The sequence below is a fragment of the Lycium barbarum genome, chromosome 11 (genome assembly GCF_019175385.1).
Source record: "Lycium barbarum isolate Lr01 chromosome 11, ASM1917538v2, whole genome shotgun sequence".
Classification (NCBI taxonomy): domain Eukaryota; kingdom Viridiplantae; phylum Streptophyta; class Magnoliopsida; order Solanales; family Solanaceae; genus Lycium; species Lycium barbarum.
This window is the reverse complement of record NC_083347.1, coordinates 9,556,627-9,572,747: the sequence shown is the minus strand read 5'-3', so window position 1 is coordinate 9,572,747 and position 16,121 is coordinate 9,556,627. Positions and strand designations below refer to the sequence as shown.

The window sequence follows — 16,121 nt, the reverse complement described above, 5'->3', positions numbered from 1 at the left end:
AAAGACCGCAAATATGAGAGGCAAAATTTAAAGACCACCCAGAATTGCCCCTCCTCAATTACCCTTAAGTGGGTGCTTTAAAGTTTCAGTTTTCTTCCTTTCGTTATCTATCATTATCACCTATATTTAAGGCCTTCACTATCAATAATCACAATAGTTACAAATTTATATCATAACAAATATATATAGCACCCAAAATTCTCTTCAAAGTTTTGTTAACCATCATGTTGATAAGTAGTAGATTCAATCTCCACTATGTTGTTTGTCATTTTTTCTACACCAGGTGATTAGTTCCTCTGGATTATTTATTTATGTTATTATTTTTTTATAATATTATATTGTTTTCTTATACATGATCTTGATTCTTTGCAAACTGAAAATAGGTGATTAATGGGGTGATATGTAGATGTAATTTTACTCTATTTTATTTGATAAGTGCTTAATATGTTGTTTTTGGCCGATGGATATCATTTTCGGTTTGTGTTATTCTCTTCTTCTTATCTTGATCACTAATGTATATGAGCTTTCTTGAATTGAGAGCAGATTTTTCAAGGTACTAAAATTTTTTATGTCAATTTTCAATTTCTTTTTAGGTCAAGCTTTTGGGAGAAAATAAGTGATTATGAGAATAGCAAAAACTATTTTTCAGGAGCTTAAAAAATACTAGTTTTTACTCAAACACCCTTTATTGACAACACTTTTGAGAAAATACATTTAGCCACTTTTTAAAAGCTTGGTCAAACAGTAATTGCTGTTCAAAATGTTGTTTTAATTAATAGCCAAACACAAACTACTTCTTATCAAAAAATACTTTTTTGAAAAGCAATTTTCAAAATACGCGGATTTTAGAAGCTTAGCCAAACATGTTATTCGTTTGTGTGTCATTCCCTCATTATTTGTAGTAGACGTTGTTGTTGATGCATATTTTTAAGATTTTTTTCCTAAAAAGAAACATCAAATGTAACTCTTAAGAGATAGAGAAGAAGGGTTAGATATGGAGTACTCCATTTAATATAGTAAATCAGAAAAAGCTGTTTAAATATTATACGCATATCAATACAAAGGTTAATTTTTATTGAAGTTCATCTCTTTCTTTTATGATTCTTTTATAGATTATTCTATAAAATTCAAGTATTTCTGGATGACTAAAATTACTGATAAAAAAAATTAAAGAAAAGGAACAAAAATAAGTAACAACAATAAAATAGCTTAGATCCTAAAATTTAAATCTATTTGAATTTAAAAATTAAAGAAGACTTGAATATTTTTAATATTCAAGTATTAAAAGATTATTTCATATATTCAATAAGACTTTTATTAAAACTTGTTATAAATCTTAATTAATCAAAATCAATTCAGATTCATTAACTGGTTTAAAAACAAAAAAAAGGTTCACTTATCCGAACAATTAACATTCAGATATATATATATATATATTCTAGCTATGGGTTGAGAATTGAGATCCAAATATCCGATCCGTTTAACAGCTTTGCTGAGTCGTGCGTGCCTTCTCTTGGAAGGCTTGGCAAAGTACAAACTTCAATAATTTACGTATATTCAAAAGCCTTTGCAGTTTTGCACCTCTGTAAATTCTCACCTTTCTTCTCTCTCTCTTCGCGTCTCCATAAGGGAAAGAAGAAGAAAGATACAACCAAATTCTTTTGAATTCTTAAAACAGAGCCTCTAATTGTATACATTTATTTTTTGCTGTAAAATACACACACACATTACACATAGAAAGAAGTATTGTTTTCTCCACATGTCTTACGCCTATCTATTCAAGTATATCATCATCGGCGATACCGGTAAAACTTTTCCTCTTTCCTCCTTTTTTGTTTTAGTTGATTGGATCTGATCAATAGGTTTCCTGTGATTTTGATTGAGGTTAATTTGACATATCTATAAAGTTATTATTATCTCGATCTGGAATAAGAAATTTTTCAATGTCTGGCAATTCATTTATGCTGCTATGATATTATATGTGCTTCTCAGATTTGAATGTTAAGATTTCGTGTTATATCACGTTGCATTTTGGTATATAAATTGATGTTGATCATCTATTTTTTGAATAGATCACCTAAAAAGAAAAAGAAAAAGAGATGTTATGAGCCTAATCCATTTGGTGTAGTTTCATTTGATTTTTTTTTTTTTTAAATCATGATATCAAGTGGAAAAAACTAGATTTTAAGAAATTGTGGATGTATTGTATCATCAATTTAGTTGTTTTTGAAAGGCTGTTTTAAGTTATAGGTTGTAAGGCTAGAAATGGCATTCACGGAGTTATCTTATATGACTTTTTTTTTTTCAAATGATTAATAAGTAGAATAGTTAGCTATATGTACGATCATTAGAGCGGAAGGAATTTGATTGTCTCAGAATTAGAAGATTGCGTAGTTGTGCTTTAGCTTACGTGTTCATGTTGGCAGACTTGTTCCTTGTTGAGATAAATTTTATGTGGCTTATGGTAAAGATGATTGTTCAAGAGTGTTTTCAGCATATTCATAATTGCAGTGCGTTTACATATTTCCTTAGGAGCATTGGCAATCCATGTATTGATAATTTAACCTCTTGGTAGTATGCATAATGGTGATCATGCTAAATGATTCATCATGATTTAATGAAGTTGGTGCAAACCTTGGAGATAAGGGTTCAAACCCCAAAATAGGGAGGAAAAAAAAAAAAGCAGTAGGTGATTTCTTCCTATTTGTCTAAGCCTTGTTGGATATAGTAACCCGACACCTGTGTTAGTGGGTGGAGATAGCAGGAACCTAGTGGAATAGCTGAGTTGCGCCCAAGTTGGCTTGGCCACCATTATCCACAAAAAGGAAAGAATCTTCATGATTTGCCATGTTTTTGGTTGTGTATGGACACATACTCAGAACTCCTTGTTGTTTTTATGTGCTGATACATGTGCACTTAGCCCCTAGCATCTCTTACACTTTTATTAGATTCTATTGGTATATTATATCGTATATGTATCTGATATTAATTATACATTGCCGAAGCCTTGTTTAAGATATCATTGATGAGGTTATTAATTTTGTTATGCAGGTGTTGGAAAATCATGTCTTCTTTTGCAGTTTACGGACAAACGATTTCAACCGGTCCATGACTTGACCATTGGGGTTGAGTTTGGGGCTAGAATGATCACAATAGACAACAAGCCCATAAAACTGCAGATCTGGGACACAGTTAGTGACACATCTTTTCCTTCTTTCTCTGTTGATTTAATTATCTTTAATGGCTAAAAAATGCTCAGATTAATCCCTAGTTCAGCTGGTTGTTGTGGTTACTAGGAACTTCGGATTATCTATCCAAATATCTAAAATTCTGTTAGTGGTGGTAGAATCATTCTTATGCTGTTCTCCTTATTCTTTCGTCATGCTAGTATGGATGACTAAAATCATGATCTAAAGAGTGTTCTTCATTTCAGGCTGGTCAAGAATCATTCAGATCTATCACGAGGTCATACTACCGAGGTGCTGCTGGGGCACTACTTGTTTATGATATTACAAGGTATTTTCTGCAGTGTCTTTGGCACTTCCATACCTGTAGGGAACTCGAGTTACATGTCCCATGATATAAATGAATGTACTTCTTGATCTGTCCTTTTAGCATTGCTCAAAGTTCCAGAACTATCAACGGAAAAAAAATCAAAATTCCAGAAATATTCTTCTACAAATTCTTGTTACCCAGGATGCAGATAAAGTGCAAAGTTCACAGCATTATGTATATATATTGATCCTTTTGTCAATTCTTAAAGACCATTTTTGAGTGCTTTACCTAACGAACGACAGAACATTCCGTTCCAATCTTTTCACTTTATTACTTTTAGTCTTTCTAGTGGTGTTTCAATCATGATGGCTAACATGTCTTTGTCTAGGAGAGCAGCGGAACAAATTTGTAAAACTAACTATAAGCGCTGAGTTATTCTGTTCTTATAATAATTTTTGTCTTCAACAGAAGAAAACTTAATATGTAATTAAGGTGTATTTATCAGAAAATTATGGAAGTAAAGTTTATTTGATTTAGTGATGATTTTATTTTCCTCATGCCAAAACATTTTAGGAGGGAAACATTTAATCACCTAGCTAGTTGGCTGGAAGATGCAAGGCAGCATGCAAATGCAAACATGAGCATAATGCTGATAGGAAACAAGTGTGATCTGGCTCACAGAAGGGCCGTAAGCACGGAGGAAGGGGAGCAATTTGCCAAGGAGAATGGGTTAATATTTATGGAGGCCTCTGCCAAAACAGCTCAGAACGTCGAAGAGGTAAGAGATTCTCTCGTCTGCTACTTCTCTGACCTTTTATCCATGGACATCTGTCCCTAACTAGATGTAGAAATTACTTGTTTATCTGATTTCTGGTTTCTGCTGCTTTTCAGGCTTTCATCAGAACAGCCTCAACAATCTATAAGAAAATACAGGATGGAGTGTTTGATGTATCGAATGAGGTATGTCATGCCCTGACCATATTTATATATATATATCTGTATATTCTGCTAGTCTGGCTAATTTTCGTGTACTTCCATTAATATGAACATGGCAATTGTCTAAGAAAGACCTGATTGGCATCTCATGAAGTAGAAAGTTAAATGAAGTACTTTGTTTGCTTGTTCTAATGTTATTAATTTTGTTTGCTTGTTTAAAGAGTTAAATGAAGAAATTGGAGAATACTCTCTCTTTTGAAAAAATATATGTGTTTGGATTCCTATGGGAATGTGTTTGTACCTTGTAATAATTGCAGTTTTTTGAAGTTCTGCGAGTGTTTTATTAGTGGAAGAAGAACTTTTCTTTTGACAATGCTAAAACCACTTCTTGAAATATGTTTTTTGAAAGGAAGTCTTTGACCAGTACTTCTTGAAAAAAAATAAAACAGATACTTGAAAGTTTTTCTGCAAGATATAAAATATTATCCACAAAAAAAGGGCACCTAAGGAGTTTCGTTCCCTACAGAATCTGGTCCCCTGGCCATGACCAACATCCTGCATGAGAAAAAAACCATATGGAGAAGGCATTATCATGTTCATATCTTGTGTAGTTGGGCATATCTAGCTGTGTAATTTGTAGATAAATGCTGTAATAGCTTCTGAGAAAAAGACCATATGGAGAAGGCATTATCATGGTCACCTGGCCAATACCAACATCCTGCTTGAGAAAAAGACCATATGGAGAAGGCATTATCATGTTCATGTCTTGTGTAGTTGGGCATATCTAGCTGTGTAATTTGTAGATAAATGCTGTAATAGCTTCTGAGAGTAACATCCAACTCAGAGTGGCTGTTTTAGCAGCTCCTAATAGGATTAGTTTTTTCATTTTCTGATTTGAAAAGTTGGGATCTTTACTTCATCTAATTTTGACCTTTAAAAGCTATTTTAATGGGAGAATTGATGGTGAATTAGCTGTCCTACTGAGAGATAGATTACCTACGACTCAAGGATATGGAACAGTGAACATGCTATCTTAGAACGGAAAGCAAGTTAATTTGGAGGAAATAAAGACTTGATATTATTTCAACCATCCTAAGAAGCATCAATCCATCATTCTGCATTCTCACTCTCTTACGAGTTCTTATGGCAATCCGGTGACCCATAGTTGTGAGCATATTGTTAGCAGAGTTCCTTGTTTAGCGGAGTATCATTTCAGTTGAGTACTGGTAAAAACATTGATTAGTGTCCTAATTATTGTTTTGAGAACCAAGAAAGCAGAAACTTATGTTGCACCATGTATAATTCCCGTTTACGTAATAATGATAGTTGCCAAAACTAATGCTTTCCATTTTTCTTTTGCAGTCTTATGGAATAAAAGTTGGATATGGAGGTATTCCCGGGCCTTCAGGTGGAAGAGATGGAGCTGCTTCTCAGGGAGGGGGTTGTTGTACTTGAAAATGGACATTTATTATTGGAACCTATCATGTTCCTATGATTATTTATTTGTAGTTTGGAATTCTTAATATTGAGTGCTCTTCGGTTTGCTTGTTTTAGTGATTGATATATGTGCAAAAATAAGTAAATTCCGTACATAAAGATGTGATTTTTTTAATTATATTTTTGCATTTTTTTTGGTGTATAGAATTTTCAAATGTGAATATAGATTAGTAGCATGTGAGCTTGTGTGAATGAAAAAAGTGCAAATCCACCCCCTTCGCCTTCCTCTCCTTTTTCATGTGCCCTTGCCTATTTCACGCCAGTGTGTGATGGAGCAATCGGCAGATAGACGTAAATTGCACGCCACTGGTCTTGTGGAGTATTTATCCGCGTTCGGTGTTTACACCAAACTAATACCAAACTAAGAGAACTTACCTGATTAAGCGAATTAAAGATGTACATCAATTGACCATGGTTAGAATAATAGTTTTGTATGTTCAAACACATATTGGGCATTCACTGGTTTCGTATAAATACCCGATGCGTATTAAGTTTTACTTGAGCCGGAACAGCCAAATAAATTTACCTACACTCAATATTTACATCAAACATTAATTAGCAAACGCTCAAGAGACAAGCTTAGTGGACAAAGTTTCATTGGATGGTTCTCATAGTTTTTGTTTAAAAATATCGATCGATCCCCTGGCATTGTCTTGAAACCCAATAAGAAAGGAACTATGACGAGGTTGATGTTTAGTGAAGTCACTGGCAAGTTGGACATAAGATGAAGTTGATCGTCCATTAAAACTTGTTGCTTTCATACATGATTGATCCTAAGCCTCACTATAAACAGAGCAACATTAGAGCAACATTGCTTTAGTCATTAATTCATTATTAGTATAGTACCCGTGCGATGCGCGAATGTTATTAAAAAAATATATTATAATATTTTTAAAAATATTCTTAAAAATACTTTATATGTTAGATCATCATGCCACATAATTTTCTATCAGGTCCAAAATAATTACCAACAACAAAATTTTCTAAAGTAATTATCAATGTTAGGAATAATCTAAGAAAACTAACCCCAACTCAAAAAGATTAATTTTCATTTGAATACGCCATCAAAAATTTGTGTCTCACTGATAGAAAATTGAAGAAAAGATATGAACACTCAATATAATTGTAATAAATCATACACATATATTCGTTATGAATAAAATTTCGCTACCTCACATGAAAGAATCTCATTCTCTAATACTGCTTAGGAATAATCACAAAATCTTATATTTTCATCTCAACCAACTTCAATCTTTATAAGAGCTAACTTAGAGTCATGCCGCAAATCTAGCCATTTTAGGGCGTCGTGATGTTATTCATAAATAAATCAAAGGTAGATATTCCGCCGATTGAATATTCTTTTAGCCTTCTTTAATAATCTTGATTTGAGCATGCTTAGCGAACTTAAGTCTGTGAATTTTGTAATTACATAGCCAGATTTTGAGAAATGCAGAATACACTTATCCCAAATGGCATCCAAATCATCATTCGAAAATCGAAAACTTAAATATTATAATAAGGATCAATCATACATGAGTGATCCTAAGCCTCACTAAAAACAGAGCAACATTAGAGCAACATTGCTTTAGTCATTAATTCATTATCATTACTACTGTCTATCTGTGACTACTCCCTCCATCCCATATTACCCGTCCATATTATTATAAATATTCATCTCAAATTATATGTCCATTTATAAAATTATGATAGAATTATTTTTTCTACTTTACTTTTAAACATTAATTGTTTCTAAACTAACAAGTATTGATTAGAGTGTAATTAATTGAAAAGATAAGAATAATATAGTAAGAATACATTTTTATTTATGAATTTTTAATAAACGTGTATAAAAAAAAGTGAACAAGTAATATAAGACGGATGGGGTATCTTTTTAGCGGTCACAAAGTAAATGGAGCATTTTATATATATAATTCCTTGGAATTTGATACACCAAGTCTCCTTGGGAAAGTGACAGCATAGCATAAACTAATATACGAAAATTCTGGCAATTTCGGATCATTCCAGATCTCACTTATCATTTCGTTTTCCCTATGCACTTAAGTAACAATATTTATGCCAACAAATCTTGATTAATAAGTAATTTATTTTCTCAATGATAATCACATTTCATAACGAACGGTTTATAGACGTCCTTTGCCCATAACTTTCTCTCACTGGCATGTGAACATATCTGACTTTCCTCCACATAAGCCAAATAACGTCCACTAGTAAATAATCTCTTGAACTATTTTCTGAAAAATAATGATTCTAATGGTAACACATCCTTACCCACGTCAGATCTTTTTTCCAGCTCAAGTACAAAAGTCATATGTCAATCCCCAAAATACCCTCCATCACATAAAATCTCTACCAATCAATATATTGTCCTCTTGTAAAATCTAACAAAACTAGGTCTATAAAGTTACCCTTAATATCAGGATTATAAAAATAAAATCCCTCAGCTCCAAACTTAATTTCAATCACACTCACTGCCACACACTCCATAGCAGCAGAGAGGAGAGTTTACACTTTACAGTGTTAATAATGGCGGCTTCAACTGGAGCCTTAAAATCTTCTCCGTCTCCACACAATTGTATCTCCGAGAGAAATAATAATGATTCTACTCGTGCAATGTCCTTTCGAAACCTCTCCTTTTCGTCATCTCATCTTTCCGGAGACAAGTTGAAATCTGTAGTGTCTTTCAATTCACAAAGACGCAGTTTCAGTGAGAGAAGAAATCCACTGATCGTATCGCCTAAGGCTGTTTCTGATTCGCAAAATTCGCAGACATGTCTCGACCCTGACGCTAGCAGAGTAAGCGAAAACTTAATTTTGTCAAGGACTTTGTGATTCTATATTATGCATAAATATATAAATCATTATGTATGGTGTGTGGGAGTGTGTGAAATGTAGGATTTTTTTTTTTGTCAGATTGATTACTAGAATGAGGTGATTTATTGGATTGTAGATCTTTCTTGTAAAAAAGGATGTGGAGTGGAATGCTTCAGTTTGAAGTTTTTTTGACTGGGTAGAGCTAGATCTAAGATAAATCTCTCACCTCTTTCTGACACATAATCACGTGTACATTTAAAAATGTGCTTAGTCTATTTGAGTTTGTTTAATATATTATGCACATGATAGTCATAGATTATATGAAATCTTGACTTGGAGAGGCTTTTAAGACTAGATTATCATCTTAGATACTGTAATCATTGGATCTGATTATGTCATTTCAGGCATTGGTTTTGTGTCTACCGGACCTAATCCTTTGCCCTCAAAATGTCGACTTTGTTATATTTTCATAAAAAAAATACTATATACATATTAATCTAGTTATATTGTGGGTGAACAGTATTTAGCTTATTTTTTTTCACAAAGCCTTATCTGCCAACAGCTTGACAGTGATTTACGTCTACTTAGAAGTAGTAAAGTATTATGGTTACTTGTTTTTTCCAATACGAAAGCGGTGCCAGGGTCTACCGAAAATAGTCTCTCTACCTCCTTAGTAGGTAGGGGTAAGGTCTGCGTACACTCTAACCTCCTTAGACCCCACAATGTGGGATTTCACTGGGTATGTTGTTGTTTTCGATACGAAAGCTTTAGGAAGCTGAATTTCTTTAAGTAAATATAGTGAATTAAACTTACATTGTTAATGCAATTTGGTGCAGAGTGTTTTGGGAATTATTCTTGGAGGTGGAGCTGGGACCCGGCTTTATCCTTTAACTAAAAAGAGAGCAAAGCCAGCAGTTCCTCTTGGAGCAAATTATCGTCTGATTGACATTCCTGTAAGCAATTGCATTAACAGTAACATATCCAAGATCTATGTTCTCACACAATTCAACTCTGCATCTCTGAATCGCCATCTTTCACGGGCATATGCTAGCAACATGGGCGGCTACAAAAATGAGGGTTTTGTGGAAGTACTTGCTGCTCAACAAAGTCCGGAGAACCCCAATTGGTTTCAGGTAATTCCTTATTCCCGCAGTACACAATTCACGAATACACTATTGTTATTGTTATTAATTACCGGGAGACATATCTCATCCAATTACTGTAATGCATACATGTAGCACTTACAATCCCTATATTTTCCTGAGCTTTGGTTTTGAAATGCCTTATTTGAGAATAAATTGGGTCTCCATTTGTGCTTGGCACTTTGAATTAATCTTCTGCATGTGTTTTACTATTGCTATTGAGCTAGTTTACTTAACAAGCTGGCATAACAAGTGATGTACTTATTTGTAGGGCACTGCTGATGCTGTCAGGCAGTATCTATGGTTGTTTGAGGAGCATAACGTTCTTGAATACCTCGTACTTGCTGGAGATCATCTATACCGAATGGATTATGAGAAGTTCATTCAAGCCCACAGAGAAACAGATGCTGATATTACTGTTGCCGCACTACCAATGGACGAAAAGCGTGCCACTGCATTCGGTCTCATGAAGATTGACGAAGAAGGACGCATTATTGAATTTGCAGAGAAACCGAAAGGAGAGCAATTGAAAGCAATGAAAGTAATACTATCATAGTCTTAATGCTTTTCAATTAAGAACTATCTACAAAGAATTTATGAGCATGCATTAACTCGTGTTGGGATGTATTTCAGGTGGATACTACCATTTTAGGTCTTGATGATGAGAGAGCTAAAGAGATGCCGTTTATCGCGAGTATGGGTATATATGTCATTAGCAAGGATGTGATGTTAAACCTACTCCGTGACAAGTTCCCTGGAGCCAATGATTTTGGTAGTGAAGTTATTCCTGGTGCAACCTCACTTGGGATGAGAGTACGTACTTTCTCTAGAACTTACTTTTTGCATTTAATTTACTTATCGCAAATATTAAAAATAAGAAAAATATTTTTTTTGCAGCACGCAATGGTTAAAAAATTGCATCTTCTGTCCTTTAGCATATAAAAATATAATCCAGAGCAATTTAATATTTGTTGGCCTTATTGTCTCAATTTCTTGAATTCTCTTCCAGATATGGCTATGATAATGACCGCTCTTTACTTGTGCAGTCTTATGTAGGCCCTCTCAAGTTTTTCTCTATTTTCTCGTTGTTGCTTCTCTTGTTTTGCTCAAATCATAAAATGTGAAAACTCAAAAAGAATGATGCATCATGCTTAATCTCTTTTAAGATAATTGTAGCTTGGTAAGTGTTATTTCTAGAGGTCTTATGTGTCTGTGTTCTCAGGTGCAAGCTTACTTATATGATGGGTACTGGGAAGATATTGGTACGATTGAAGCTTTTTACAATGCCAATTTGGGCATTACAAAAAAGCCGGTGCCAGATTTTAGGTACTTCCGCTGATTTCAAAGAGATAATTCTCTGCAGTTTGCATGGGTTTGAATCCCACTTACTATGACCAAGCACTAATATAATTGTCTTCAATATTTACTGAAGCTTTTATGACCGATCAGCTCCAATCTACACCCAACCTCGATATCTGCCACCTTCAAAAATGCTTGATGCTGATGTGACAGATAGTGTCATTGGTGAAGGTTGTGTGATCAAGGTAATTAATTATTGTTTTAAAGCCTCAACATTTTCTAAACTGCATTTCTGATGTCATTGGTTGTCCATACCATCTCCAAAGCTACGGTACATGAACACCTCATTCTGGTGACCGTAGCCATGTCATCCTTGGCAGCAAACCGTGAGACATATCTTGACGTGTTCCATGACCCCATCCATATCCACGTTGTTTATAATTGAATTCACACTTAAATACAATAGGAGTATATTGCTTTCTCATAAAAAGATAAAGTTGATTTTACTGAATTCTCTCCTCTCTTGAGGTGTGCTTGAATTTTGTTCGCAGTTCAGTTTCTCATCAAGGTATGAGAGGAAAAGAGATGTTACAGATCTCGACTTAAAATCTACTTTTTCCAGAAAATTTGGAATTTTTATTACCTAGAAAATTTGGGATTATTTCCAGAAAAATCTGCTCCCTCTATTTTAATCTAATTGTCTTTTCATTATGCAATATGAAGAATATGAGTGAAACTAAATTATGATATATTTTAGAGAAAATTGGGGTCCGTAACATGACATCTAAAGTTAACTTTTTTGATAAACTTCGAAATTTAAAGATCACTGAATAGTGAAGAATGGACAGCATATTTGTGACAGACCAAAAGGGAAAATTAAGACATCCTGTTTGGACAGAACAAGGTAGTGGTTTATGCTAGCTAGTCTATCTAGAAAAAAATTAGAAGTCTTGTAGGAAAAAAAACACATGGAGAACCTCAAATTTTAGAGAATCCAAAATTTTTGAGTTTTGGAATTAAACAGATCCAGCTTGACCGAAATTGATATTGAAGATTCATATGACAGAAACTCAACTAGCTTATGATTGAGGCATAGTAGTATTTATTGCTGTTTTAGGGCCTCAAGGAATGCGCAAGGTGAAGAGAATTACCCAGACATTCGTCACCAACTTTGTCCTTTACTCCTTTTCATTTTTCATCAAATTATGCTCAAGAAAACACAGATAAATTGTATTCCAGTGTACCTCTCAGATTTTGATCCTTATGAAATTATTTTTTCTGTTTGCAGAACTGTAAGATTCACCATTCTGTGGTTGGGCTCAGATCATGCATATCGGAGGGAGCAATTATAGAAGACACACTTTTGATGGGGGCAGATTATTATGAGGTAATGCTAGTAATTAAGTTACCAACAAAAAAAATGCTAGTTATTCTCAAGTTACCATAAAAGATATCTAATAAAATACATGGGAATGTGAATTTAACTTTATTAGACTCACTGTGTATATGATCTACCGTGGAGTAATGTGCCTTAAAATCAAATAACAGAGGATAAAGAAAATACTACACTTGTAATTTCCTTTCTGCGTTCATTACTAATTACGGACTCACTTTCTGCCCTTTATTGGTCCAGACTGATGCTGATAGGAAGTTTCTGGCTGCAAAGGGTAGTGTCCCAATTGGCATCGGCAAGAATTCTCACATCAAAAGAGCCATTATTGACAAGAATGCCCGTATAGGGGACAATGTGAAGGTTAAATTGCTCCAACTTTCATGCAACTTACATTTTAGATTTATGTTTGAAGTTCTCCTTCATGTGTTCAGATTAATAGCATTGATTTAGTCATTTATCACATGGATTATTTCTTCATTATGTGGCCAACATTACTGTGAGCAGTGTTTCTAATGAGGGATTCTTTTGGTCAGATCATTAACTGCGACAATGTGCAAGAAGCCGCTAGGGAAACGGATGGGTACTTCATTAAGAGTGGGATTGTCACTGTCATCAAGGATGCTTTGATTCCCAGTGGTATCGTCATCTAAAGGTTCGGTTGGGAACGTGGTTGGTCTTAGAAAAACTTTGCTAAACAGCCATGAGGTAGAAACGTGCTACTTTTATTTTTTGCTCTGCTGTAGAAATCTAGTGTACATCTTACTTTTATGTAGCTAGATACTTCTCATTAACCCTACAAGAGAAGACTGGATTCTGTAAAAATTATTTCCTCTAAAATAAAAATCGACTATTACACAAATCTGCTTTGATCTCACCTTTGCTCCATTTTACTTGTGTATTATCTTTGAAATTTGTAGTGAGAAGGAACTATTGTTTCTTAATCAATTTTCCTGCTTGTGATTTTAATCAATCTCCAGGTTTCCCTGACAGTTTGCTTCACACCTGACTTTTTTTTTCTTCTAACCATGGTGGGCACGCAACTGGCCTTTTTAACGTTGGAAAAAATAAAAGAAAACAAACAAAAAAATCATCTTTGCTTGATTTTACTTGAACAGTTGATTCATGTGTAAGATTTACTCATTCAACAAATAGTGCAGAATTTGACTTTGAAGACAACATATCAAACATAAAGATAATGCGAGAAAAACTTCTGAAAACAGCTATCAAATTTAAGTTTCTGCGGGTTCAAGAGAAAATTAATTGCTAGGAGCATATAGAAGGGGAAAAAAAAGAATATTGTTTCTTAAACATTCTTTTTTTAGCTAGAAACATGATCAACGGGAAACAAACATCTCAAAAGGATGTAACCCATCAAAAGCTGGAGCGAAAGCGAGCGTTTTGTTCTTGCTACTGTCCTTCTTGCTTTCACCAACTGCATTATATGTTATTGTACCAATATTCAAAGTTTTATTAGCAGTTATATATGTGAAATCCACGTTGTTCTTATGTTCCTTCGTCTCAAAATGAAATAAGCCATCAAAGGTTGGAGTTAAAGCGAGTGCTCTGTTATTGCTGTTGTCCTTCTTGCTTTTACCAACCATATCATCTTTTGCTGCACCAACATTCGCGTTGTTCTTCTCCTTCTTCTGTTCCATTAGCTTAACGGCTGGGAGAGGCAATGACATTTCATCACCAAAGTAATCGGTACAAATAACCCAATTTTGAAACAGAGACATTCTTCACAAATTTTGTCCACCAACAACTAATGAATACGTAAGCAGTTTAGAAGAGTGATTTTAGAATGCAATGAGAATTTGTGACGATGGAAAAATAATGAAAGTAGTTTAACGTATATATGGAGGAGAGGAGGAAAGTAAAATTGGAGTTTAACCAAATTCGGAATGGAGTAGGAGTTGGTTGTCCCAGTTTTGTTTGGAAAACGAGTTGCTTAATTTACTCCTGCATGGAATTGGATTTAAGGTATCTTTAAAATTTCCTTCTTATTTTTTGCATCTTTAATTACTTAAATAAAGTAAAAAAGAAAAAAAGGTAACCCGGCGCACGAATCATCCCACGTTAGCAGGTTCAGAAAAGAGGCGCATCCCAAGGAGTATGATATGGACAACCTATCCTAGTTGCTAGATAAAGTGACAAACAAAATTTGAATTTATTTAACTGAATAAATGAGAGTAGAAAATTATCGTTAAGAAATCCTGGTAGTCATCCACGTCACTTTCTACATAGAAATTCATTTAATCAAAATGTTAATGTATTCATACAAAATGAGAGAGTTCAATTGTAAATATCCGTTCTTGTTTATCAACAGCTTATAAATAGTTTTGACATAAAATAATCTAGACTAATATATAGTCTATTGGTTTCCGTGGAAACCTCCCACACAATAGGTATGCTCTTTATTTCCGCTAACCCCTTTCCAGTAATTAGCCGAGACCCCTATGTAATGGAAATTAAAAAAAGAAAAAAAATAGTTTTAACATAATTAAAAAATCTTGTATGATCAGCTATATTAAAACAGCTAAATAAGCCTAGGCTCGCTCTACTAATTAAGCATAATCGAATCTAGAAATTTAAGGGCTACATTTCACAGGTTTTCAACACTATATATTCAGCACACCATAAAGATGAAAGTTACATCAAGCAAGAGCCGACTTCCTCATGAGTTCAACGACGTCTTTTTTTTTTCTAAAAAAAAAAAAAAACCGATTTTTTTTTTTTGGAGTCTAACCCTCTAGGCCAACCGCAACATGCTAAACTCAGGGATGATAGATCCGCCCCACCCTTCTCCACTTAAATATTGAACTAAGTTCGCTTGAGTTGACTCAAGGTCGAATTTGTAACGTAAGACACCGTTCCTCAAGCTTTGCCAATTGACTTAACAGGGGCACAGTTCAACCATGTCTTCTCCTTGATCATTTCTTGCTTTATTTGCCTATATGGTGACTACAAGGCAGCGGTATGGGATTGGGTGCGGCATAAAGGAAAAGGTGCTCAAAAAACAACCAAATATGCTTGTTTTCTTTGACAAGTATGGGGTACATTAAGCTAGATTTACAAGGAAATACGCGTTTCCTGCAACTATCAACCAAAAGTAGGGGTGTTTATGTTCGGTTCGGTTTTGTAAATTACCGGCTCGATTTGTCGATTTTTGGTTTGTACATATGCTAAATCAAAACCAAACTGATAAGATATTCGTTATTGATTTTCGGTTTATCGGTTTTTGGTCTTTAATTAATGGTTCGGTTTTCGATTTAACCAATAAGAAAATGCTCCACTAGTTTTTTCTGCTTTATCTTATTTTCGTATGTTTATATATATACTGCCTTCATGCATAAAGTCTATACAAATTACAAGATCAAAACTATAAAATGCACTAAAGCAATCTTTTAAAAACAAAACAAGGCCAATTCACGGTTCATAAACAAGGCCAACCCCATTTGTTCATTTGAGAGTGAGGGAGAGAGACATCGCAAGCCTTAGTTTCGTATAAGAATTGAGACTTTGAGAGA

General features: G+C 34.2%; 2 protein-coding genes across 2 annotated transcripts; both read left to right on the top strand.

Moving 5' to 3' along the window:
* Positions 1–1,451: 1,451 nt before the first annotated feature.
* LOC132618201 (ras-related protein RABB1c-like) lies at positions 1,452–6,046 on the top strand. Its single transcript, XM_060333265.1, has 6 exons — positions 1,452–1,805; positions 3,052–3,191; positions 3,434–3,516; positions 4,069–4,273; positions 4,387–4,455; positions 5,794–6,046. Exons 1-6 carry the CDS (start codon positions 1,760–1,762, stop codon positions 5,884–5,886), a joined length of 636 nt encoding a protein of 211 aa, XP_060189248.1. The 5' UTR covers positions 1,452–1,759; the 3' UTR covers positions 5,887–6,046.
* Positions 6,047–8,397: 2,351 nt separating this feature from the next.
* Positions 8,398–13,453, top strand: LOC132617332 (glucose-1-phosphate adenylyltransferase small subunit, chloroplastic/amyloplastic). The gene is made up of 9 exons (XM_060332315.1): positions 8,398–8,742; positions 9,597–9,893; positions 10,174–10,443; positions 10,536–10,715; positions 11,125–11,228; positions 11,335–11,446; positions 12,490–12,588; positions 12,835–12,954; positions 13,128–13,453. Exons 1-9 carry the CDS (start codon positions 8,473–8,475, stop codon positions 13,242–13,244), a joined length of 1,569 nt encoding a protein of 522 aa, XP_060188298.1. The 5' UTR covers positions 8,398–8,472; the 3' UTR covers positions 13,245–13,453.
* The last annotated feature ends 2,668 nt before the right edge of the window (positions 13,454–16,121 follow it).